This window comes from Pezoporus occidentalis, unplaced genomic scaffold (assembly GCF_034315485.1).
Source record: "Pezoporus occidentalis ecotype Australia unplaced genomic scaffold, CSIRO_AGI_Poc_V1 ctg82, whole genome shotgun sequence".
NCBI classification, from domain to species: Eukaryota; Metazoa; Chordata; class Aves; order Psittaciformes; family Psittacidae; genus Pezoporus; species Pezoporus occidentalis.
In genome coordinates this window covers 618,048-644,799 of record NW_026916181.1, presented here as the reverse complement: position 1 = coordinate 644,799, position 26,752 = coordinate 618,048, and the positions used below count along the sequence as shown (strand labels likewise).

The following is a 26,752-nucleotide window of genomic DNA, read 5'->3' as shown; positions in this document are numbered from 1 at the left end:
TCAGCCCATGCAGGCCCGAGAAGGGTGCTTGCTGCTGGGTGGAGGACAGGTTTGCTCCTGGAAGCTGGGCTGGCAATCAGCAACAGTTTAAGGAGAATTAAAGGCATGGAGGGAAAACCCATCTGCTTCTCACTGTTGCAGAGCAGATGAAGGATTCCCCCCCTTTACCCTGCTCTGGTGAGACCCCCCTGCAGGCCTGCATCCAGCTCTGCAGCCCCAACTTAAGAAGGACGTGGAGCTGTTGGAGTGAGTCCAGAGGGGCTACAGAGGTGCTCCGAGGGCTGGAACACCTCTGCTATGGAGACAGGCTGAGAGAGCTGGGCTGGTTCATCCTGGAGAAGAGAAGGCTCTGGGGAGACCTTAGAGCAGCTTCCAGTGCCTAAAGGGGCTAGCAAGAAAGTTGGAGAGGGGCTTTTGACAAGGGCAGGTAGGGACAGGACAAGGGGGAATGGCTTTAAACTGACAGAGGGGAGATTGAGATGGGGTCTGAGTAAGAAGTTCTTCCCTGCGAGGGTGGTGAGGCCCTGGCACAGGTTGCCCAGAGAAGCTGTGGCTGCCCCATCCCTGGCAGTGTTCAAGGCCAGGTTGGACAGAGGGGCTTGGAGCAACCTGGTCTAGTGGAAGGTGTCTCTGCCTGTGGCAGGGGGTTGGAAGCTTTAAGGTCCCTTCCAACCCAAACTACTCTGTGATTCTATGATTCTATGATAAGTGTTCCCTGCACATTGTGTTCATATTCATACTGGACATGTATTTCAAAGCAGAGGTCATCAGCCTGGGTTCAGAGGGAAAGGTGGCATTGCTACCACACAGCCAGACGGACAGAAGAGCAGGGTCCAGGTACTGGGATTGGATGCAGAGTGGTTTTATGCATAGATATTTGCTGACATCTACAGGGCGTTTCACAGAGATGAGGCTGTAGCTGCTTGGAGGATGCATATTCACACTCTCCAGTTTCCTTCCCAGTGGAAAAATGCACTTTAAGGTGTGTGACAGCCCCAGGTCATTACTAACTAACTACAAACACCCGTGATCACCAAACACTCATCTTGACCCACAGTTTCACTTCGATGTTGGAGACCATCACAAGCTGGGTCCTTTTCTTTTTTAAGCATCTTTGAAGCATCACCACATGCTCTGCCCAGTGCCAAGGATATCCCTGTGGAGCAGATGCACCCCCATTTTCTATGATGAACCCACAACGCAGTGTTACCTGGACAGGAGCACCCACAACATGCAGCACCCACCTGTGTCTATGTGGCACCTTCACACCTATGATCTTGGCTTTCTTGCCCACAAACAGGGGTAGAGGGCACTTGGCTGCCTCCTGCCCAGGGTAAAATAGAGCAAAAATAAGTAAAAATAAGACAAAAATGACACTCGGGAAGATGGCTGGGCTTTCACTTCTAGTGTTTTCCCACTAGAGAGCCCAGAGGGAATTCACAGCCACACATCAACAGTTCAAGCATAGTGGTGGATACTCACTGGTCAGGTGGGTACTGATCTCCCCTTGCTCCATGGGTTTCCATCTCTTTGTTGTCCTCATGTACCTCGGAAGGGCCCCTCTGAGGGGTGACAGGCTGAGGGGAGGTTGCAGCAGGGATGGCTGCAAACACCAGGAACCAGCACACAAAGGGAGAGGGGAGGCAGCTAGGGATGGAGGCTTTAAGCAGCCATTTGTGCATGGAAATTGGAGGATCAAGAGAGAATTTCACTAGCTCTTCGCTCCTTGCCCTTCATCTGGAATCAGGAAGGGGGCTCTTACAGGTGGAAAGCCCCTGAAACTTACTCATCACATGCAACCACACAGCAGTTTTGCAGGAGCAGCAGACCTGGCAGAGGGACAAGCATTGATCAGTCTGTATTTAGCATGGCTGGGATTGATTGTGTTCTGTGTGGAGACCTGGTCCAGCTGGGGATAATCTGAGATGGCCACTCCAGCCACCAAGCCTCCAGCAGGCTCAGGGGCAGAAATGTCACTCCCCTCCAAGGCAGGCTGCTGCCACATGAAGAACCTCTCCCCCTCCAGCAGCTCTTTTCAACAAGCTTTTAAAAGCAGCAGGATGTGTGCATTGACAGGAAGTTATTTTTATCACAGGTGAACTCTTCTGTCAATGCTGCTGTCAAAGCCATATGCCCCAGATGTCTTACCTCAAGAACACTTTGAACCAAGCACAGAGGATTCAGGAGCCCGTACAATCAGGCCTGACCAAGGTACCCAGCCTTTAAGACCTCCCAGAGGCACAGCAAAGGTTCCTGGGAAAAGTGCAGGGTCAGCTTTGCAGCATCCCACTCCCTTGCTTCTTCCAGCCACATCGGGTTGGCATTACCCCACATCATAGCCCAGGAGTTGTGCTTAGAACTGCTGTAGCTACAAGCTCAGCCACCTCAAAGCCCACTGCTGCTCATCCCAGGGAAGCAAAGTGGCCAGGGACTATCAAACAGTGGTCTGAAGTCCCCACAGACATAAGAGAGATGAGGTGAGCTTTGCTGACAAGAAGCTCCCCATGACCCAGCAGTGTTCACTTGCAGCCCAGAAACCAACCGTGTCCTGGGCTGCATCACCAGCAGCGTGACCAGCAGGTCGAGGGAGGAGATTCTCCCTTTCTACTCTGCTCCGGTGAGACCCCACCTGCAGCCCTGCATCCAGCTCTGGGGCAACAACACAAGGACATGGAGCTGTTGGGGTGAGTTCAGAGGAGGCCACAAAGATGCTCCAAGGGCTGAAGCACCTTTGTTGTGGAGACAGGCTGAGAGAACTGGGCTTGTGCAGCCTGGAGAAGAGAAGGCTCCAGGGAGACCTCTGAGCAGCTTCCAGTGCCTAAAGGGGCCAACAAGAAAGCTGGAGATGGGCTTTTAACAAGGGCAGATAGGGACAGGACAAGGGGGAATGGCTTTAAACTGACAGAGGGGAGACTGAAATGGGATAATATGAGTAAGTTCTTCCCTGTGAGGGTGAGGAGGCACTGGTACAGGTTGGCCAAAGAAGCTGAGGCTGCCTCATCCCTGGAAGTGCTCAAGGATTCTATGAGCTGCCTCTACCCAGTCCTCTGCAGAACAAGTGACAACTTCTTCCACTGTGGGACTGTTTTATTATTAAAAGATTTGTTAACAACAAATTTTGTCAATTACAAAACATACAGAAGTGGTGTATATACACAGACACACTGCACCACCCAGGAGGGTCAGGAAACTTCAAGGAACAGATCGTAAATTAACATCAAGCAGCCATCGGGTCCCAAGCCACTCAGCCACTTCCAGGAGAGATATCCTGCACATGTTGGGTCTGACCATGGATGCTCCCAAATACACACAGCCAGCTCTCTAGAGAAGACACCTCTTTGTTCCCCAGCTGGCAGTTAACACCAGCTCTTCCACAGAAAGAAGCACCTTGAAAAAGGCATCTTTGTTCAGGAAGAGGAGAACCAGTCCTCTGGGAAATGGTCATGGCTCTGGCTCTCTAAGGGCTGGTGAGCAGCATGTCCCAACAAGGTGCCTCTACCTAAGAGCAACAGGATCAGCATCACTGGCAGATCCCAAGCCCGACGCTGCCTGATGGACCTCCTCAGTCAGAGTCACTTCCCTCCTGCTTTGCTGACCCAACAGCAGATGCCAGCTCCTCCTCCTGCCCTTTCAACCGCTCTCCTGCAAGTGAAAAACATCAGTGGCTTAGTGATAAACTGGCTGTACTGGGGATCCTACATGGTGGAGGACATGAATCCCCGAGCCCACAGACCATCCCCCCAGTCATGCAAGCCAAGCATGCATGCAGCCTTGGGGAAGCTAGTGGGACCAACAGCTTCCCAGACCCTTTTGGGAAGACCACCAAGCTCTGCCAGTGCCTCCCTGGCCCAACAGCAAGACACCAAGCTCCCAGCAAGCATCATGTAATGCCTCTGGAACAAATGGTGACCCCCATGTACACTATCCCTCCACGACCGTAACGCACTTATTAGCTCAGCGATGGCTCTCTGCGTCCTCTTCTCCAGCTTCTCCAGTTTCTTGGCTACATCTCGCTTCAAATCCCTGGAGAGGAGAGAGACAATGTCAGAACAAATCCTCACCCCAGGGAGATGTGAAATCAAGGGCTACATTACACCCTTCCCAGTGGAAGAGAAACTCATTCTCTCTCCTGTGAGCACCATGGAGCAGAGTGTCTCCCCCATCAGGAGAACACTCTGATGGGCAAACCACTCAATGCCCTAGCATTCCTTGTCGATGAGGCCACCATGGTGACAAGCATCCCACAGGGATCAGCAGAGTCACCTGGTGGAAGCAGGAAAAGTGAAGACAGTCCCATGCTTTGAACCTTCCTCAAAGCAGGGCTGGCTTTCCCACTTCTAGCAGTTTTAACCCAACCTGGACAACCTCGAGCTGGTAATAACCCACCACTGACGCCAACAACCTTTCACCCATAGCAGGGCTCTGGCAGGCACTCACCAGTCTGGTTTCCTGGGGGCCAGGTTTGCCAGATCCTAGGGAAGAAGAGGAGACACCCAGTGAGAGCTGCAGGCAAGGTTCAAGCCTGGACACAGACAGATGCACCCAGCACAGAATGGCTTGCAATATACGTACCACCTCATCGATAATGGGCTCTGGCTTGGCAGCCTCCAGCTGGTCCTTCACCTTGTCTTCCACTAGATGGGGGAACAAGACCAGCATGAGCGCAGAGTGCAGCAGCAGGACACCAAGAGGACAAGGCACAGGGAAAACCCACCAGAACTCTGGACTTGGTTCACAAAAGCCCATTTGAACATCTTTGCCCTAAGAGCATGGCACATACAAGTGAGTACAAGCAGGATGTGTACTCCCACCACCCAAACCCTTTCAGAGACTCCCAAAAATCACCTGGAAATGATGCAAACTCAACAACCATTAAATGCCACAAATACCAACAGAAGCAAGAGGTCGCCTGCTGGGTTCCAGCCTTCTTTCCATAAAACCTGCAGGGACCAGCTGCTCCGCAAGTGGCATTTGACTCACTGTGACTCATTTACAAGGCCACCACCTGAGACAACCTGGGGAAATCAAGCTCCAGCCCAAACCATACAAAAAGATACCAAGGATAATGGCAAAGCTTGCATGGCAAACAGCCCTCCATCCTTCAACACTGTGCCTGTGCAAGGAGGGGGTGTGGGGACCAGGGAGAGCACATCCCTGTGGCAGGAATCTTGGTCCAGCAAACAGATATGCCCAAGGCACATTTAATATGAAACACAGTGAGCCCCAGCCCTTCTGTCCTTCTCCCTCCCACAAAGTGCCCAAGGACAGAGAGGCTGGATGCTCCAGACACAGGAACGGCAGCCAATGGGGACTGCAGCTCCAAAGAAGGGCTTGCTGAGAGGGCGAGTTTTACTGGAAACAGCCAAAATTCCTGTTCCCAATTCCAAATGACACTCCAGGGAAGAATCAGGGGAAGTTTTAAACTTTTACAAAAGTACCAAGAAAGCAGAGTGTCAGCAGATCTCTGCCATGCTCCCAGAGGCAGCCTTTTGATTTAGGGCATTTTTAAAAAGATCTATTTCAGGAGGACTTAATATTTCAAGATCAAGGGAAGATCTACCCTTTGCTTCCCTCTCAAGAGCTGGGCTGAGGTTCAGTGCTAGGAAATAGCAGACTGAACACCCTGGACTCATGACTAATATTTGTTTGAAGATAAACAAAAAACAGCCAGAGTCTCCTTTAGCACCCTCCAGCGAGAGCTCAGCTCCCCTGAGTGTCAACCCTTTGGTTTGGGGCTGGACCTGGTGTGCTCAGACACACACCCCACTTGTGCAACACAGGGTGTGCAGTCCTCACAGGTGAGAGGATGATGAGGCAACATGGGCCGCAAGCATCACACTCACCCAGCAGCAGTGGGAGAGCTCCTGGCACTCCCACCATGGCTGCTCAGACATGCCATCACCCTCCAGGGCTGCAGACAGTCATTTCCTAGGACCTAAACACCTCATCAGCAAGCTACCAACAGAATACATCCAGTGGCTTTTGCACCTTCAGCTGAAGTGATCAGGAGCAGAGAGTTTTTCAAGCCACCTGACTTTTGGAAAGGAAGGGTACAACCCATCCACTCTACAGCATGCTGGCTGGATGCAAAGTCCCATGCTGGTTTATTTTGTCCTCACAATGACAAGTGTTGCCTCATTCTCTCTGGTGTGGGAGACTGGTGAATGGGAAGGAGATGGGATGTGCAGTCAGTGAATCCCTGCAAAGGGCTCTGCGTGAGGTAGGGGATTCTCCCCCTCTGCTCTTGCGAGAGCCCCCTGCAATCCTGTGTCCAGATCTGGGACTCCAATATAAGGACATGGAGCTGTTGGAGCAAGTCCAGAGGTGGCCATGGAGATGCTCCAAGGACTGGAGCACCTCTGCTATGGAGACAGGCTGAAAGAGCTGGGCTTGGTCAGCCTGGAGAAGAGAAGGCTCTGGGGACAACTTAGAGCAGCTTCCAGTGCCTAAAGGGGCTAATAAGAGTGCTGGAGACAGGCTTTTGACAAGGGCAAGTAGGGACAGGACAAGTGGGAATGGCTTTAAATTGACAGAGGGAAGACTTATATGAGACCTGAGGAAGAAGTTCTTCCCTGTGAGGCTGGTGAGGCCCTGGCACAGGTTGCCCAGAGAAGCTGTGGCTGCCCCATCCCTGGCAGTGTTCAAGGCCAGGTTGGACGGGACTTGGAGCAACCTGGTCTAATGGAAGGTGTCCCTGCCCATGGCAGGGGGCTGGAACTCGAAAGTCTTTAAGGTCCCTTCTAACCCAAACCAGTCTGTGATTCTATGATCTGCCTTGCCTGAAAGCCTCCAGAAGAGAGTAAAGCACAGGGAACCTCACCACGGCACCACCTCTGGCAATGCTTCTGCTGTTGTCCTTCCTTGTGTCACCTCCCATGCACCCCCTTGCACCCACCTGAGGCTGGCTTGGCTGGCGGCATCTTCCTCTTCTTAAGCTCCTCATCTTCAGGATCATAATTTCGTAGTTTGAGCTCCCTGGGGAGGAAAGGGAAGAGCACAGAGCAGTGAGACACATCCTTGCCATGCTAGACCATGGGCTCTCAATAGTGAGGGGCATATCTGCAATAGCAGCTGCAGGCAGTCGCCAGGAGTTGGCAGCAACCCATGCTTGTCAGAAAAGACAGGGTCATGCCAGAGCTCAGCAGGATAAAGGTGATGTCTTGGCAAGCCAAGCAGAGGCGGCTAGTAATGGACACAAGTGGTTTTGCAAAGCTCTGAACTTCAGCCCAGCTCCCTTCTAGGTCTCAACCCAATGACAGACTCAGTATGGGAACACCAGAGATCCACAACCAGGGGAAAAAATTATCCCAGGAGGGTACATAGGAAGGACAGGGAGAAAAGAGTATTTGGGGTACAAGGCGGTTACTCAGTCACCAGAGAGGCTTCTGCAATACTACAAACACACGGTGCAAATAAGGGGAGCAAATGGGTGGTGGAGCTGACAGAGACAGGAATGATGATACCCGAACCTCACAGAAGTCTGCCCAGAGAAGCTGTGGCTTCCCAGGCATCCCTGGCAGTGTTCAACATCAGGCTGGATGGGGCTTGGAGCAACTTGGTCTAGTGGAAGGTGTCCCTGCCCATGGCAGAGGGTTGGAACTGGATGAGCTTTAAGGGTCCACTCTAGGATTTTATAATTCTACGTTCACCCATCCTTACACCTCCTTCCACAAGAGCTCAAAGTCAGCAGTCAGCCCCCTCCACAGGGCACACACCTCCCTGATACCCAGATGTTAACTCTCCCCCTATTCAAGTTCTTTCTATACTTCTCCCAAATAATTTAGGCCTCAAATGGACAACCATTAGATAGTCATGCGAGCTCTCAAGTTGATTCCTCCCTGAGGTCAAAACCTAGAAGCTTCAAGCAGAGGTATTTCCACAACTAGAGCCCTGAGGATCCAGCTCACAGAACCCCATCCCACCTCCAACTGCTTACACATGCCTACAACACGCTCTGCAGACCAATGGATCTTAATAACAGTACACTAGCCCACAGTGCAAATTAAGTAGATTAAATTCATTTAACACTGTTGATGAGCTTAATCAGTTTAAACAGAAACTGAGGCACTTGCTGCCCAGCAGTGCTTCTGCTCCAGATGTCAGCAAAGCCTTCAGCAGCAATGAGGGCAGTTGTGTTGCTGCAAAGGAGGATGCAGAGAGCTCCGATGCAAACACAGCAGAAGGCGCTTTGATCAGGAAGGAAAATCAACAGTTCAGTATTACCATTTTTCTCCCAGCAGACAGGTAATACCTGGGGCCATCTCCCTGCTAGTTTACTGATGGAGAAGCAAGTGAGAACTAGCCAACCCAAGGGCTTATAGTCAAAGCAAAGAATGACTAAAGGTGAAGAATTTACAGTGCAAGAGAGGCAGGAAGAGGAAGGTCAGCAGCCAGATGGCCATGCATGTGTGGGAACCACAAAAACCAAACAACTGTGGTAGTTCCTGGAGCACAACAGGAAAGTCCTACCCTTCCCATGCCATGCCATCCCCTCTCCAGCAGCTGAATCTATTTGCAAAGTGTCCGACCCACACCATGGCTGGTGCCACAGTTATGGTGGAAGGACATGAATGGAGCTCAGCAAGATAAATGCAACCAGCAGACTGGAAAACAGAGCCCAGGCAGATTAGAAGACTTCCAGACACTTCTCATGTCTTCAAGCCCAGGTCCCCTGAGCCTTTGCATCAATGCAACACCATGAAACAGGAACACCTTTCCCCAGTAGTGGGAGAAAGGACGCTCAAAAGAGGCACAGGAGAGATCAGCATGTAGCTGCAATACCTTCCCCAGGCCAAGAGCACCACTACCTCATGAAGACAAGCTGCTGTGCAGAGTTTCACATGTATTTTTACACACACATGCCCTGGAAGGAGGGATTTATCAAATTAACCTGTACTGACCACCACCAATCCCCAGCCAGAAAGGCAGCTCTTTTCAGGAAGGTTGATCTTGGAGGATCAAGCAATTGCTTTCTTGCAGAAGGAGATGCCAACCCCAGGCACACAGGAATCACAGTTATTCTGTGATTTTACAGACAATCTCCAATTGGCAGGATTCTGTTTCCAACCTGGGAAGTTGGGGGAGGAAGAGGAGCAGTTCCTTCATTCAGGAGGCAACAGGACATCAGGCTGTGATGTCTCACATCTGACCAAAGGCTCGCTCATGCATGTTGGAGGGGATTTATATGGCAAAGTGGTAGACCCTGCAGAACACAAACTTTCAACATCTCCCAGACTTCCTGATCTCCTCAGCTTACTACATTTAGAAGGATTTGCAGCTAAAAGGGAACCAGAGACTCCCTAGGGTCAGACAACCCAAAACAAGAGATTTATGAGCTAAACAAGCTGTTCCTTTTGGTCCAGCAAAACATTGCCATTACATCGTGACAAGCAATGTTTCAAAATCATTAGGTGTCCCTGTTCATGTCGGGGGGTTGGAGCTAGGTCATCTTTAAGGTCCCTTTCAACCCAAACCATTCTGTTATTCTATGATTCTGCACATGCAGTGGGAGCTGCGGCTGCTTGGCCACAGCCAAGCCAGCAGAGCGCTAAGAGGTCTCCTGTTTGAAGCAGAAGCTCCCAGATCCCACATTTCAAAGGGCACACATGCTGGAGGTCTGGTTCCTGGTAAAAGAAGGGAGACCAGCCCTTCATTATATTATTGCAGGGCTTTGGCACCACTTGAGGATCACACAAGGAAGAGGAACTGGGAGTTTAAGCCTGCTCCCCGACACTCTTCCCACCCAGAAAGCCCTACCTTGGCTTGCAAACAAAAGCCTTGCAGTCCAGCACTGCTCGTGCTTGCTGGAAGTTCATCCACAAGATTAAAGAAAATAAAACCACAATGCACAACTTGGCAGGCTGTACCACAGATGGGGACGAGCAGTGGCATTGGCCCGGCAGAAGGGGAAGCAGCTGATGAGCAATGGTGAAGAGAAGGGCTGCAAAGCTGCACACAGCTCCCTCTGTGCCTGGCACCAGTGCTTTCAGCTCCTTATTAAACCCATGTGCTGAGTTCAAACCTCGAGCTCTGGGAGAAAACAAACAAAAACTGATCCCTTTAATTAACTGGGTGAGGTGAGAGCAGCTTCTGCACCTGCCTCTGGTACTTCTCAGTGCCCAGCGATCCCACAGCAGCCTCCTTGGGGGGCTCAGGGACTTAACAGCAATGTCACGCTCACATCATCTCCCCCCTCTTCTGTGCACAGGAGGTTGTAAAGACAGAGATGAGGAGCAGGGAGGTGCTATCCTGAGTAACTTGAAAGCAGGCAAGGGTTAACTATATATATATATATATATACTTATATTTATATTTAGAAGTTGCTGATCTTCTGCAGAGGTGAGTTAAATAAAGCTCAGGTACCAGCGGTTCCTCCAGTGCTGCGTTCCAAGAAGACAGCTGGTGCACTTCACAACTGATGAATTATCCGAGTTCCCATGAAAACGAAAATAACACCAAAATTAACATCAGGCTCTGCAGCAGAACGGGAACATAGGAGCCAGGTTAGGGAGCACAGCTCCTGGTGATGGAGGGCACATCATGGTGAAGCACCAGCACTAACATGCTCATAGAAAGGGGCTGAGCACCCAGAGAAGAGCTGGGTTTGACCCATTTGACTTTAGGGTGAAATCATGCATGGTCAAATACCAGATTTTACCACCATCTCCTTGTAAGTAATGGAGGATGTGCCCAACCTAGATGATCTCCTACTCCTTGAGCACCTTGTGGAGTGTTTTCCAGACCATTGCAGCCCAAACAAGGCAGGACAGTTAGCAATGGAGGTGGTTATACCATTACAACTGGTGGTGAGGGCAGGTCTGCGTTAGAAGCTCCTAGAACCACATGAGGATTTGGGCAGCTGCAGCAATTACAGAGGGACACTATGGACACAGCCTTCCAGCATCTCCTAAAGGCCTGTCAGGAGTGACATGTTCCCTGTTTTGCATCAGGAATGCCTCAAATCCAATTTCCACTCAGGCCTGGAGCTCCTTGCTGGGGAAGAAGAGGAGACCTTAAGTTTTCTTTGAAGCAGGCAGGTTGGAAACAGCATGGCATGCAGGGTATGCACAGAATGCAAACAGCTATCTCGATGCAAAACACAGGACACTTAAAAGCTTCCTGACAGGTTGTTTTTTGCTTTACTCCTCCAGCCCCAAGGGCTTTATGGAACAAAGAGTTTCCCCAATTGATGAATGGATCTTTTTAAGACTTCTGGTGAAGAGCCCACACACTGATGTCCTTGCATCAGGAGCACAGGGAACGGGTTTGCCAAGAAACCCTGTAACAACAATTTCTTAGGTGTCACAGCATCCTCACTCCCACAGTTATTATCAGAAAACAGTCACCAGGAGCTGCACTGACTAGAGTGCTTAAAGGGCACCTTCCTGGTCTTACCTCTCCAAGGGTAAGGCTAGAGGCTGAGGAAAGCTGGCTAGGACATCTCAGTACAGTTTTCTTAGTGCTTCCGGAGGTGAAAGATGCAAGTGGACCTCAGCAGAACAGGTACTAGCAGAAGGCTAGTGTTCAGCAGCATCTGCAGACCCTGCCTACTCTGCCCAGGATCAGAGGTGGGTGCCCCTCCACAGCTCTTCACCTTTCAATCTTCCTCAAGCCCTTCACATCACTCTTGTGCTCCTCAGCCCTAGGCACCTGATGAAGCTAGGTGAAAAAGATGCTTCCCCTGCTGCATCACCAAAATTAAGAGGTTTCAAACACCAAGGCTCGTAGATCACTATTTCTGAAGTGCCCTTCCATTCTTTGGAAGCAGTTTAGGGACGACTACACTGGGTGTTCTCAAACCTATCTTAGCAACTTCAGGCAACTTCTCTTCCAAAACCCTGGAGAAATATCATCTGGTATGAGAATTTCCTGCCCTTTGACCTTCTCAAGCTGCTCCAGAGACCCCATATTCAGAGCCTTCCATTTTTCTGACCGTTATTCCAACTTGCTTGGAACCAAATGTCCTGAGCAACCATTTCCACATTGTTCTTTAAAGAGGAGCCAGCACAACAATTTCATTTTATTTTTCTGCATCTCCAGAATTCAGTGACTCCTGAGGGTCCTGGGAAGCCACACTCAAACATGTAAACGAGTTACTGCTGCAGAAGATATGGCAAAGTTTGAAATCCTTGAAGGCGCAGTGGTTTGGTGGACCCTTCTCTGCTCCACCATGTGCTCCGTGAGTGCAAGAAGGTTCGAAGGAGCTGGGACAAGGCAGCCCGACAACCAAGAACAGCAAAGCAGGAGACTTCTGCAGCAGCCCAGGAGGTTTGGGACTAAAGCTGGAGGGAGCCCATATTAGACTCTGGCCAAGCTACTGAAGAACCTGAAAGGAGCAGGGATGCTGGGATACCTGGAGACCATGCAGCAAAGATGTCCCCTGGGGCATCACTCAGATGCTCTTCAGCAGCAGCACACTTCTCCTCAAAATGCCTCTTCCCTTTTCTGCTTCCAATTGCAAACCAAAGAGCAGACATCATTTTCAAGCTTTTTCTATAGGTTCCTAACTTTTTTTTTTTCCAGGGAAAATTCATTGTATAGCGAGTTTAACTGACTGAAAAATATAAACTCTCTCTTACCATCTTTAGATTCCATGGAAAGAATGAGATTAAGAGCATTTGGACACAGATTTCAGGCTTGGATTCTTATATTCTTTTTGCTCCCTTCAGCCACTCCCTCCCCAACCTGCTGCAATTCTCTGCAAAGTCACCTAGTATATAGTGGGTGCTGCATGATCACCAATGGGTACTGATGGAACTCTGCAGCACCATCACCCTTTAAGGCTACTGCAAGACTTGCTATACAACACCCATCATTCCTGGCACAGACTTAATTTAATAGAACCACAGAATGGTTTGGGGTGGAAGGGACCTTAAAGTTCACCCAGTTCCAAACCCCTGCCACAGGCAGGGGCACCTTCCACTAGACCAGGTTGCTCCAAGCCCCGTCCAACCTGGCCTTGAACACTGCTAGGGATGGGGCAGCCACAGCTTCTCTGGGCAAAGGTCCTCTCTGTGCCAGAGCCTCACCACTCTCACAGGGAAGAACTTTCTCCCCAGATCTCATCTAAACCTCCCCCCTGTCAGTTTAAAGCCATTCCCCATTGTCCTGTCCCTACATGCCCCTGTAGAAAGTCCCTCCCCAGACTTTTTGTCAGTCCCCTTCAGGTATTTCACAACCTTCCCCCCCCTTTTTTTTTGCACTCTGCTTTCCTACCAGCTGGTCCCCTTGCAGGCAGCTTTGACATCTGGGTGCACCACCTCCTGCCACAAGCTTCTTGGAGGCTCCCATACGGGCAGGCTGGCTTGAGAGCAAGGTCCATCTATCTCCAGGGTGTCTTTTTGTGTACAATGACTTTTCAGCAACCAAGACAGACACCAAGACAGCTGCATCTGCTACAGCTTGGAAACCAAGTAATTACTTTCACATCCGAACACACACGTTACCACGTTAGTCAAGGCTCAACTCTTTGCAACACCCACTCTTGCAGTAAAATGGGGTCCTCTCTAACACCAAGGTCCAGAGCTGTTGTTTGATCAAGAGGACAAAGTTACTGCTTTCCTTCCTAGATTCCTCACCCAAGGCAGAAAAAGAGTAAGCAACAAGCAGCGGCAGAGACCCATCAGGACACACCCTCCAAGGAGCAATCTCTTCTCACTGGTAGAGGGCTGCTCCTGCTCAAATAGCTGAGCATGTCAGAACACATCCTCCTCCCCAAGCTGCCAAAAGGCACTCGAGGAATGCCAAAGAAACAACCGTCCTGTATTAACACCATGAGTCCCAGAAACTTGCCAAGGCAGCTGGTTTCTCAGGATGCGCTTCTTGAGGGAGCAAGGATGGGGAGAGATATATCCCTGAGTGCTGCTGCAAAGGAAGCTCTTCAGGTGCAGGCAGGCGCCACAAGGCTGTCAGGCCTCCTATGCTGCTTTTCCAGGCAAACAAACAACTTGTGCCTGCTTTACAACCAGTAAACACTATCAGGACAAAACCCATACTTGATCTGCAGCGTGGGACCCAGGCTGGCGACACAGCACCAGGATCTGGCTGTAGGATGAGAGGAAATGGCTTCAAGTTGTGCCAGGGGAGGTTTAGATTGGATGTAAGGAAAATTTCTTCACTGAAAGGGTTGTCAAGCATTGGAAGAGGCTGCCCAGGGAGGTGGTGGAATCACCACCCTCAGAGGAATTTAAGACTTGTAGATGTGGCGCTTGGGAACATGGTTTAGTGGTGGACTTTGCAGTGTCTGGTTAATGGTTGGACTCAATGATCTTGAAGATCTTTTCCAACCTAAACAATTCTATGATTCTATATGCAAAGTGCCTGCAGCACCCAGCTATGCTCCTTCACATGCTGGCACAAGAGCATACTTTGCCCATGCTCTTTTACAGGGTTTCTACTACTGAAGAAGAGTGGACTGCTGGGAAGATGTTGGGAACTCAGAGCCAGTTGTTGGGTGGGAAGGGCCAAGGTTTCACCTTTGGGTGCTCACACTTGCACCCTGTTGCTAGGGAACAGGTAGAGGGACACCCAACCTGTCCAAGGCAAAGGCAGAATCATCAGGCACTCATGGAACACAGCAACAGCCTCGGTGAGGAGAGAGCAGCCGGGCTTTGGACCAGCTGAAGCTCCATGGGGCTTTTCCTACAAAAGCAAATCATGTTCTGGATATCTCCCCCAGAGTTACAGATACAGCTGTAATGAGAGGGAAGGTCCACAGCATCCTTACTACTCTGGAGAAGGGCTCTGTGCTGCATCAAAACGTGGACAAGCACCTTCAGGACGGAGCTAAGATCCTGCCAGCTCCTGTGTCTCTGCAGCCAGGTGAATTCAGCCATCTAAACTCCTGTCCTCCCTTCTCCAGCACTGAGCAAAAGATACAATGCTACACAGTCTTGCCCATGCCCACCTCCTCTTCTATGGGCCAAGCACTTCCTCAGCAAAGGGAACAAACACGGTCCAGATGGTCCCTGGAGATGCACAGTGGGGATGGAGCCTGACACACTGCAGTGTCCATCAGGACACACCACTAGCGGTAACAGGTTCAGCTGTCCATGCAGATGTTGATCAGATATGCCACATGTACCAAACCCAGCCTACCTGCAAACACTGATGTCTCCGGTATTTGATTTCATTCTATTTATTATTGTTAAACTCTTCATTAAGCTCTCCACGCTCCAGGATGTGAGGAAGCACGTCCACACAGCAGTTATCTCTGCCACTGCCTTGGCCACCCAGCCAAGCTAAAGCAAACACTGAGGAGACTCACCACTGTATTTTCTTTTGTGCAGAGAAAATAAAGTGGGTTTGACCTGCCCTGTGACATTCTTCCCATGAGAGGGGAGAGATCTCGTTTCCCAACCCTGCCTCCCCCAGCTCCTCCCAGAAATTCATCTCTGCAAGCGGCACAGTACAGAGCTGTAATTTCACAGGATGACTAAGTGTCGAAACACGGGCAGCTGATTAGCAGCAGCTCACTGAAGCTTAATTTCTAGTTAAATTGAAGAGTTGAAGATTGTCGTGTGTGTGTGTGTGTGTGTGTGTGTGTGTGTGTGGCCTTCCTCTCCAAGCCCTACCTTGGATTTTTATTTACACTTTTAACATCCCTGATGAGTCTGCTTGCATAACTACAGCCCAACACCTCTCTGCTCCCTATGGGGCAGCAATGCCAGCCTTGGCTTTACGCAGAGCTCGCCTTGCCGATCCCCATGTCCCAGACTGCTTTTCCCTGTGGGAATGGGGCGGAAGGGCCAAAGTCCACCCACACCCTGTTCCTTACAAAGGCAGATCGCAGGCTGCGCCGCAGCGGAAGGTGTTTCCTGGTCAGTGGGCTAAAGCAAAACTGGTTACAAAAACATAAATAACCCCAGCTCTTCGCAATTACAAAGATACAAACTCCCCTGAGAGCTCAGATCAGAGATAGCCCAAGCTGAAACTGCTGCGAGGTTTTCGCAAGGGGCTTCGTCAGCACTTGTTCCTGTGGTGGTGGCTTGCAGTGAAAGATAAAAACAAGGAAGAAAAAAGAGAAAAGAAAAAAGGGGGTGAGGGGGATGGGGATATTTGAGTCAATCAGAAAACAAAACAGGAAGCTGCCAAAAAGCGTGTCGCCCCATAGGCAGAGGAAAGTATTAGTTAACGCAGCGCCCAGCAGTTCTGTCCTTTGTATAGGGAATAAAGGATGGTCTCAGGCTGGTGCAGAAGGTGCAGCTGCAGGGATGCAAGAGGAACCAGCCTGCAGCAAAAGCCCCAGGCTGCTGTTTGCCTCTCAGGGCAGGCAGTGCACCTAAATCCTGCACACAGGCCACAGGATTATTTATTGAACCACTAGATTTCCCCTCCCCACGTGGTGCTCGTGGTGGTTTTTAGCTTGAGAAAGCAGCACAGCTATTGAGGTGCTTGTTTAGGTGCAAGTGGTTTACAGGGAAGGCAGATTTCATTTACCAGGGTCCCCTCCTTTCCCAGATTCAGGGTAAATGCCAGCAGATTATCCCTGCTCACCTGCCACCAGCAAACAGGGCATTAGTGCAAAGCAGTTCCCTTTTTCAAAGGGCTCAGAAAGTTCATATACACTATTGGGAAATAAAAATATTATCAGCTCACCAGCTTTCTAGATCTTAACACAGATCCAATTCCGGCAACAGAAAAAGGACATGCAACAAGTAAGGCAAAAGCCAAGAATCATCTCAGCCGAATTTGTGATTCAAACATTTCCTGCAAAGCAGATCTTGCTCTAATTTGCCTTGCAAAGTTACGCTTGGATCCCAACAGAACATGCTGTAGTTGGATAGATGGACAAAGATACAGACTCCTCCAGGAAAATCAACCTGGAAAGCAGACTTTTTGCCCCAAAAGCTGCCTCCCAAAGGCACCACTCCCACATGTTTCAAGAGAAGCCCTGGCCCACACCTGTGGGGAGTTTCATGCACCAGTACAGAGCTGGCTGGAGATGGGAGCTCCTACTCAACACCTCTGTTCTTTACATTCCACCTTGGTGAAATTTCAAGGGCATCACCCTCAGGCAGGGGAAGGCTTTTTACTGAACCTGCCATAAGATGAGAGTTCATGAACAAGTGCTCATGGAAAAAGTGATTTACCAACTTGACAGCAGTGACGCTGAAGACTCAGTAAGAAACCACATCACCTCCGATATGCTCCAGTAGTAGATAAAAAGTATCAATCCCCAGCCTGGAAGTCAGTCACAATAGAAAACCAAATTATTTTCATAGATTCAGAGGACCAATTCATAATTTCAGTTTCAGAGCAGCAATGCACTGCTGTTAGCCTAATGATGCTAAGCTTACACAGTGGTAAAGACAGCCCAGGCCTGATGCATCTTGCCAGTGGGCCACCACATGCTGCATCACCTCACCACACAGTGTATCAAGTGGCAGGACTGGAAAGCAAGAGCTGTTTATTCATTATTCATCATCATTCCCTTGATGAAGCTCCTGTTTCAGCTTCAGCCCAGACCTCATGCCTCTTCTGACACAAAACCCAAACCTACAAACCAAGTTCAGTCTCAGTGATGGCACTCAAGAAGCACTCCCAGCACCAAACCCATGTGGACTGTTATAAAGGATGTATTTTCTGCCAGGAGATATCATATAACCCAAAAATGGTCAGGGTGGGAAGGAACCTTAAAGCTCATCCAGTTCCAACCCCCTACCATAGGCAGGGACACCTTCCACTAGACCAGGCTCCTTCAAGCCCCTGTGTCCAACCTGGCCTTGAACACTGCCAGGGATGGGGCAGCCACAGCTTCTTTGGCCAACCTGTGGCAAGGCCTCACCACCCTCACAGGGAAGAACTTCTTACTCAGATCCCATCTCAATCTCCCCTCTGTCAGTTTAAAGCCATTCCCCCTTGTACAGTCCATACCTGCCCTTGTCAAAAGCCCCTCTCCAGCTTTCTTGTCAGCCCCTTTAGGCACTGGAAGCTGCTCTAAGGTCTACCCAGAGCCTTCTCTTCTCCAGGCTGAAAAAGCCCAGCTCTCTCAGACTATCTCCATAGGAGAAGTGCTCCAGCCCTTGGAGCATTTTTGTGGCCTCCTCTGGACTCACTGCAACACCTCCACATCCTTCTTATGCTGGTGGCCCCACAGCCAGACACAGGCCTGCAAGGGGAGCCTCATGAGAGCGGAGCAGAGGAACCTGCTCCCTCAGCCTGTTGGCCACAATCCTTTTCACGCAGTTATTCCCCAGAAGCAGCAAGAATTTTGCACTGCTTTCTCACATGTGCTCATCCGCAGCATCATCTCTACAGCACACATCCCACAGAGGAGGTTTCTAGCAGTAAAACAATGAGAAAAGGTCATGTCCCACATCTTCAAACCAAACTACCCCCTCATCGTCTCCAAAGGAGACCTGATGGCATTTTTACCGGCAGGAAACCAACTGCACAGTCAGCTGGCCGTGCCAGGAGCCACACTGTGCTCCGTTAAGTTTTGTGTTCACGTTTTCCGGTGACAAGACAGAACAGCAGTGGGCCACAGTTAAACAGCCACGTGTACCCTGTGGGCCGCTGTTCATGGAAAATAATAACCTCCACACTTCAAACAACACATGTGCAGGGGTCAGAGGTACAGCAATGGCTGGCAAATCCAAGGCAGCCTAAATGCTCCAGACACCTCTGATGGTAACGCCTTCCCTTGCTACCCCCAAGAACATTGTAGGTCAGCCACAGGCTTTTCCCCTTTATGCCCCCATTTCAGATCATTTTCATGAGCATGAGATCAAACTGACACTTAAAAACAAAACTAAATCACGTGTTAGAAGCCAAGGAAAGATCCTAATTAGCCAACGACAGCAGTGTCTGAACTACACATACAAGAGAGACAAGTGGGAATAAATAAATAATTACTTGTGCTTGACAGTCTCCTCTTCTTCATCTTCTCTAGGACGCTTGTTCTCACATTCACCGCTGTCCTTATTCTGAAAGGAGAAGTTGATCTGTTAGGCCCTGGCCTCTCTGGAAATGATGGAAAGCAAACGGCAGCCCCGAAACCCTCCCGCAGGGCACAAGGCAAACAGCAAGTTGTGCTTTGAAATTACTTTTCAATTACAACACCTTTAAAATTAAGCCTGTTTTCCTTTTTCTCCCTTTAGTATTCTGCCTGTACAGAGAGCACGATAAACAAATATAAGAACCGGCAGCATGGCAAATTTAATTTTCCTCTCAGAGGCAATCACACCACTCAGTGCTGATATCCCCCTTATTACCGGTAACTGCATCAATTCAGAGAGAAACAGCAAGTTGCAATCAATAACAAGGTTCAGAAACCTCATTGCATGTCTGAATTACCACCTCACATTAGCAGCAGAGGAAAAGGAGATCAGGGCACTGAGCAAAATGGAGGACTGCTGGCAGCTAAGACACCTTACTGAGCCACTGTGGCAGGGACCTGAAGTTAAACCCAGCATTTCTGGATCCAGAAGAAAGAATGGATATTATTGCACTGGTTAAAGGGAAGACAGAAGAGGTAATACAAGTTGAGGAAGTGAGCAAGCCCATGTCTGGCTGGCTGGCAATGCAGCCCATCACCTACAAAGACACATTATCAGGAGGCTTCGCACAGGTCCCTTTTTTTCTCCTAAGTAATCATTTTGGACGTTTTAACAGGTTGCAAAACAAGGCAGCAGTAATTAAACAGCGATCAGCACAACAAAGGGTCTAATTTCAGCTCCAGAGACACTGTGTGGTAACACAAATCAAATTTGTCTTTAATACAGTGCTACAGTATTGTAAAAAGGCTCATTTTGCATCACCCAGACACTGGTACTAATGCCTTACTAGTTAAGTTACCAATTATATCCATTATCCAAACAGGCACAGATATCAAACATTAATAATAATGCGCTGGAAAGGGGGTTCTTTGGTTTTCACACCGATTAAGTAATTTCATCCAGGCACTGAACAAAGTATAGTCCACAGCAAACACATCGGCCCTTATTTTGAAGTGTGTATCACTATAGCAAATGCAATGAATGAACAACTTCCTTGGAAAGTGTTGCTTTTCTGATTTGCCAGTCATAGAATCATAGCATCACAGAATGGCTTGGGTTGGAAGGGACCTTAAAGCTCATCCATTTCCAACCCCCCGCCACAGGCAGGGACACCTTCCACTAGACCAGGTTGCTCCAAGCTCTGTCCAACCTGGCCTTGAACACTGCCAGGGATGGGGCAGCCACAGCTTCTTGGGGCAACCCACAAATAAAAAGCAAAATGTGGCAGCTCTAGCAGACAGCAGATGAAGTCTTTATTTCCTTGAACATGACCAGTTCCAGGAGAAGTATTACCCAGTTTAACAGGTAATAAATACACAGCATTTGTAGTGTCTGGCTATGATTCACATCATTGCAAATGCACAGGGGCTGCTTCACCAGTATTCATCTACCTTTCAACAGGAACAGCTCAGACACCACAGAAACTATTTTCAAGAAACATCCTTCTATCACACTGCAAAGGTTACTGGTGCTTTGTACCCAGTTCAGAGATGAAGCCCTGTAGGTCAGCCTGTTCAAAGTCTTTTTTTCAACCCTGAAATACATTCACATCTTGCTTTGAAAAACTGGGTTTGACTAGAACACAACCAACATCACTTTCAGATCTGAAATGACTTTGATTAGTTACTTTTTGTTTCAAAAGCTTCACTGGGGAGTTCAGATAACTAACACCAATTTCAGGATACCAAATTTATTTGCCAGCTAAACTTATTCCTAACCTCTGAAAGGACCAGAATGGTTTCTCTAGTGAACAGCTTGCTTACCATGTGTATCTTGACTACACGAACTTTAAAAGTCCATTCTGCAACCTGGGTTAAAAATTAGATTACATGCAAACAGGGAGGCTATCCCGGAAATAGCTCTGTTTCAGGCTCATCAGTGACTGGAGTTGTTCAGGTTCAGCTCCTGATCAAAGGGCAATAAAAATGGTCCTGTCCTTTCATAAAGAAAATAAAAGATAATCATCATTCCTAAACCAAAGATTCAGTACAGTTTTAACTCCCTGTTTGCAATTTTAGTTTTATTTTTAACTCCATATTAACCTTGTGACACTTGCACAGACATTTTTGTTCAATAAAGACCATGAGCTTGGCTGGGGAAGAGCACACACAGCCTGCTGTAACTTTGTGGTGTCAGCTTAGCTCTGGGTAATTTTTAGACACCCTTCAGTCCACACATTATTCAAAGCTGTGGGAAGTGCCTTCTTGCACTCAAAGTCCCTTCTCATTCCTTTCATATCTTCCTACTTTTAATGCATGCACGTACAGCTTGCATTCCCCTCATTCTTGCTAGAGTTTTACCCAGGAGGGTGATAAGCAGGTTCAGAAATCCTAAAGAGATATTTAGCAGAAATACTCACATTGAGCCATGGCTGTTTTTCACACTGCAAGCCTGAAAATCCTTCTTTTCCCTGTATGCTGAAATAATTTGATACTGAAATCCTACCACTCTTCTAGAGCTTGCCTAAAATCCCTAATTCCAGTTTATTCCCCTTTGCCACTCAAATATTTTCTAAAGTCTTGACCATATTCCTAGAAAAATTGAGCACACCACAAGCAAACACAACTTCATGCAATAAGCCCCATAATGACTTCAGCCATGGACTTTTTCTCTGCTACAGCTCTCCCTGTAGCACCTTAGATGGTACACAGCAGGCACACTGCCCTTTGGCAAGGCGAGGATGGGTGAGAGTCTCCCTGGGGATGTCCAGAGCTGGAAAGAACAAGATATGGTCCATCCTATACTTCAGCAGCAAGGAGCACAGGATAATGAGGACTGCAGTACCCACAGTCCTGTGTCCAGCTCTGTGGCCCCCCAACATAAGAAGGATGTGAAAATGTTGGAGCGAGCCCAGACAAGACCACCAAATGTAGTGGAAGGTGTACCTGCACATGGCAGCAGGTTGGAACTGCATCAGCTTTAAGTCTCCCTCCAGCCCAAACCATTCCATGATTCTATGCTGCACAGTTCAAAGAGATGGTGTAACTCAGGCTGCTCATCACCAACACAAATGGCCTTTAAATTATATACCTTGCCATCACCTGCTGCTAATCAGGACCCACCAGGTAGATCAGTGTGCAAGTACAACACCAGAAGAGTTTTGAAATGGATGTCTGCAGTCAGGCATCCCAGCAAGTGAAATTAATGCTGGTTCCCTGTTTGTAAAATGGTCTGCAAACAAGAGTTCAGTTTTGTGAGCAGCGTGACAAAAAGCCCCAGCCACTGGGCAGAGACAACACATGCTGAAGAGACCATAAACCTCCAGCAGCATTGGGAACGCTTGCAGCTCTGCAGAGTTCATCATCAAATCTACAAAAGATGTGGTTCTAAAGCAATATTTAATGGATGCAACAGAGGAGGAGTGCAGCTCCTCTTCTGATTGCTGAGCTTTTTGCTTGCATTTCCAGCCATGCTGCACTGCCTTCCCCCTGCGCACACTCCCTGCCCACAGCTTACCAAGAGGGTTTCCTGTGCTGCCTTCAAGCACTTTAACTCACGTGAGCTGAAGGAAGTCAAAGTTTTAAGATGACAGTCGCTTACTGGCGATACTGCAGGAGGGAGCAGTCACAGGTTTCTAAATATAAATACAAATTATAGCTCATTCAAAATACTTCTTGATGCGTTTATGCTGGTGCAGGCAGCAAGTGGGGAGCACAGCCAGCAGCAGCCAGCCATCCAGGCTTTGGAGAAGACCTCTCCTTTGCTTTCCACGCTTCCTCACCCAAAATGCTGAGGTTTCTCACTGTGTAAGAAAGCTGAACTTTCAATTAGTCCAGCAAAGACAGGAAACTAAAAGCATCTGCACCCTTAGACTGTGCACAAGGACAGCAGGAGATAGAAAGGACTCACTTAATGGTCACAGCAGGTTGGTCTGTATTTCCCCTTCAACAGAGATCATTCATGCACACCATCATCTAGCAATGACAGTAGCTTTGGCTAGCAATAGAAAAGTTTTAGAGCTGCAAACTTTACCTCCATGCCCTGCACTCTCAAGGCGTGTACATTCAGAGCATACTCTGAAATTATATTTAAAGTTAACACCTTAGGCTGAACAAATACAGCTGAGTTCTGAAGCAAATACCTACCAGAAACCCCTGGGGTATCAACAAAGAGCTGGAGCAGAGCTGAAATACCTTATAATGCTACCATCCTCATGCGCAGACAGAGCATCAATTGCAGGATTGTGTATGTGCTCACCCACTTCAGTGCAAAGGCAGCCAGAGCAGCTGATACCACTATAAATTAACACTGTAAATTAACCAGGCTAAAATACGAAGCATCCTTGTTTAGAGGAACTTGCCCGAGCATAGCTGAGAGATGGTGGTACTCAGAGAGCCACTGATAACTGCAGGGAAAAGAGTGAAATCATGTTTGCTTGATAATTCTGCTTAGCACAGAGTTGGATGATTAACTGCCCTTGCAGAGAGAAGCAACAGGGGTTTGCAACCAACATCTCCTTCCTCCTGTGCACAACCAGCCATGCAGGCAACGGCTGAACCAACGAGGAACAGTTTCCCTCTCCAGCCACTCCTGTAGGGGCAGAACCTGAAACCACATGCCAGATACGCCTGTGGGGAGGACGCTGTGCCTCCTCAGGAGCAAGGGACTGTAGAAAAGCAGATCCCATTACCCTGATCATTTACTGATATGGAGACAGCCTCTGAAACACACAACTTATCTTACAGCCCCTTGTTTTACTGCTGCCCCATCCCTCTCTTTGACCCTCTCTGCCCATACAGAATTTATCCTCATGATTTTGACACAGCAGTAATGTCCTGTGGTCCTCCACTTTGCTTTGATTTTTCACCTTAAGATTTGTCCCTTCATCATCAAGTATTCCTGTTCAACAGTTGTGTCACAACTTTCATTTCTTAACTCAGGAAAGGACGGATTCCTCCCCAAAACAGCACTTGCCCTAATTACCGATCCATCCTTCAAGTGTTTTAATGTGTTTCCTTTTGCTTGCTGGTGGTCACTTCCCACAGCTGCACAGCAGCAATTCAACTCTCGCTACTTTTCAGTTGAACTTAATTTTATCACCTTTCAAACATTAAGGCCACAAAGGGAACTGAAAATAACCCCTCTACCATTCCACTCTCGCTCTAGTGATTCCTCTTTCCAAGGCACCCTGTGGCACGGTGTTTATTATTAGCTGTAAGTCAGAAGATCAGAGACACATGTACAAGTCTACAAATCTGCCTACAAATTCCCATCCTTCAGTCTCTGGAAGGAGATACTCCAAAGATAATCTCCCAGCCTTAAAAAGCTTGCTGGCCTGCAGTCTCCTACCTGTTTTAATTTGCAGACGTTGCAGCTGGCAACCCCTGGCTTACAACTACCAACCTGAAGAGTTTTGCTCCATGGACTCCCGCTCTTCACAAAGTCAGAGATGAAAAGAGTCTAATTTGTTGCCTCTTCAAGGCGTAAATCCAAGAAGATTTGCATCACATTGTTCAAAGAAGGGTGTCTGTTGCCTCTTTGCAACACCCACAAGACCCATAGCAGGCTTTATATGGGATCAGTGAAAGCCTTGTGCTCCTAGTTGAACACATACGAGGAATTGGATGATACCTGTAAGGTTCAGAACCTCGGTCCTGCAAACCTGGGTTGCAAGCCACATTATTTGCTCAGCATTAACAGCATTAGTTTGCTTCCATTTTAGCCAGCAGCAGGCAGAGAGGAGAATATATCCCACAGCTCAGCATTCAGAGATGGACAATGACAACTTAGCAAAAAACACTTTGTAAGCATGGCTGAGCGTTTATACATAGCAGAAGGCAGCAAAGAGGAAGGTTTATGGGTCATTATTAGGGAGATGAGTCCATACCCTGTCACCACCCACAACCCACAGTCCTGCCAGGCAGAAGTTTCATTTGCCTGCTGAAGAACAACTGGATTTGATCAAGTTCCCATTGCAAAATATCAGGTTCCTCCAGCATTTTGGGGAAAGCACCATATTTCGTGTTCTACCACTTCCCAGTCTTCAGGCAGGTCGTACCATATAGCAGGAGGTAAGCCTTGATCATCAACAGAGAGGAATGTGGGCACAGAAACCATCTTTATCATGTCTCTCGGCATGCAGCCAAACTTTGCATATGAAATTACAAAACATGAGACGTATTTTACCAGCAGTAAAGCAAACTCCTACCCATCATGTGCTTCCCTGCATGTGGAGCAGGTCTTGGCTACCTGCGAGAAGTATCTGCTCTGGGGAATATGACTTTTTGAGGAATATGAAACTTTCCCAGGGCATCAGCACATTATCATGATTCTTTTCTTTGCTAGTAGGAGCCTGCCCAGCTACTTGGTGCCTTCCATTGTAATAACAAGTGATGCAGCTCACTTTGCATCACATTCAAAGATTTAAAAAGCCAAAAGATACGTTTAAGTCACCTCATCTGACTTTCAGCGCCTCTGATCTGGGAAGTACTCCAAGCTCAGGAGGGATGCATCCCAACAAAGGCAAGAATGCCAGGAGGTCTGCATGGATGAACAAGTAGCTTCTGGACAAACTCCAGCATGAAAAGGAAACCTACAGGCAGTAGGACAGGTAGTAGGAGAGGAATATGGAGAAATTGTCCAAGCAGTCAGGGATCAGATTAGGAAAACTAAAGCTTTGAAAAATTAAATCTGGCTAGGCACATCAAGGGCAACAGGATAAACTTCTGTAGGTACACTGGTGATAAAGGAAGATGTGGGAAAATGTGAGCCTTCTCTGAAAGCAATTGAAAGACCTGGTTACCCAGGACATGAAGAAGGCCTCACAGTACTCCGCCCGCCCTGCAATCCTGCATCCAGCTCTGAAGCCCCTGACATAAGAAAGTATGTGGAGCTGTTGGAGCAAGTCCAGAAGAGGCCACAAAGATGCTCTGAGGGCTGGAGCACTATGGAAACAGGCTGAGAGAGATGGGCTTGTTCAGCCTGGAGAAGAGAAGGCTCCAGGGACACCTTAGAGCAGCTTCCAGTGCCTGAAGAGGCCAATAAGAAAGCTGGAGAGGGGCTTTTGACAAGGACCTGTAGGGACAGGACAAGGGGGAATGGCTTTAAACTGACATAGGGGAGATTTAGATGAGACATTAGGAAGAAGTTCTTCCCTGTGAGGCTGGTGAGGCCCTGGCACACGTCGCCCAGAGAAGCTGTGGCTGCCCCATCCCTGGCAGCGTTCAAGGCCAGGCTGGATGGGGCTTGGAGCAACCTGGTCTAGTGGAAGGTGTCCCTGCCCATGGCATGTGGTGGAAATGGATAAGCTTTAATGTCCCTTCCAACTCAAACCATTCTAAGTCTCAGCCAGTTATCCCTTCACTGTAGCAATCCAGATCTGAAAAAATCAGCTTTTCTAAGAAAAGGGAAAGGACAGAACCTTTTCCTGAAGACAGCAGGTAGAGCTGTCCCTCCTTTCTTTAGCAGCTTCACTTAAAGCCCATACAATGCTATTTCCAGTTGTTGGTTCCTGCAACCACTCACTTCCACATTCTTTACCTCGTACATTTAAAGTATACAAACATTTGTGCACTACAGTCAAGGACACTTCTCAAATCTTTTTGATAAGCCACCAGATTAATGTGGCTCTCTCTTCCTACCCCCACCCAATCACTGATTTTTTAAGATGTCTCCAAATGCACACACATGAACCAGGACAATGCGGAGGGAACACCATCCCTTACCTGATACATGAGCCCAAGAACCAGCATCCTTCTAAGCACTGCTGGATTCCTGGAGATGAGCCCATTTTATGGATAAGCCCCATCTTTTCC

At 48.5% G+C, this 26,752-nt stretch overlaps 1 protein-coding gene across 1 annotated transcript in view; it reads right to left on the bottom strand.

Annotated features, from left to right (window-relative positions):
* Nucleotides 1-3,066: 3,066 nt before the first annotated feature.
* CCDC12 (coiled-coil domain containing 12) overlaps nucleotides 3,067-26,752 on the bottom strand; it is a 46,188-nt gene continuing 22,502 nt past the window's right edge. The window contains exons 2-7 of the mRNA XM_062603981.1: nucleotides 18,856-18,926; nucleotides 6,896-6,975; nucleotides 4,573-4,634; nucleotides 4,438-4,472; nucleotides 3,947-4,023; nucleotides 3,067-3,642 (exon numbers count right to left, since the gene is read on the bottom strand). Of these exons, the coding sequence (XP_062459965.1) occupies nucleotides 3,563-3,642; nucleotides 3,947-4,023; nucleotides 4,438-4,472; nucleotides 4,573-4,634; nucleotides 6,896-6,975; nucleotides 18,856-18,926 (405 nt within the window). The 3' untranslated portion in view covers nucleotides 3,067-3,562. The remainder of the gene's footprint in view (nucleotides 3,643-3,946; nucleotides 4,024-4,437; nucleotides 4,473-4,572; nucleotides 4,635-6,895; nucleotides 6,976-18,855; nucleotides 18,927-26,752) is intronic.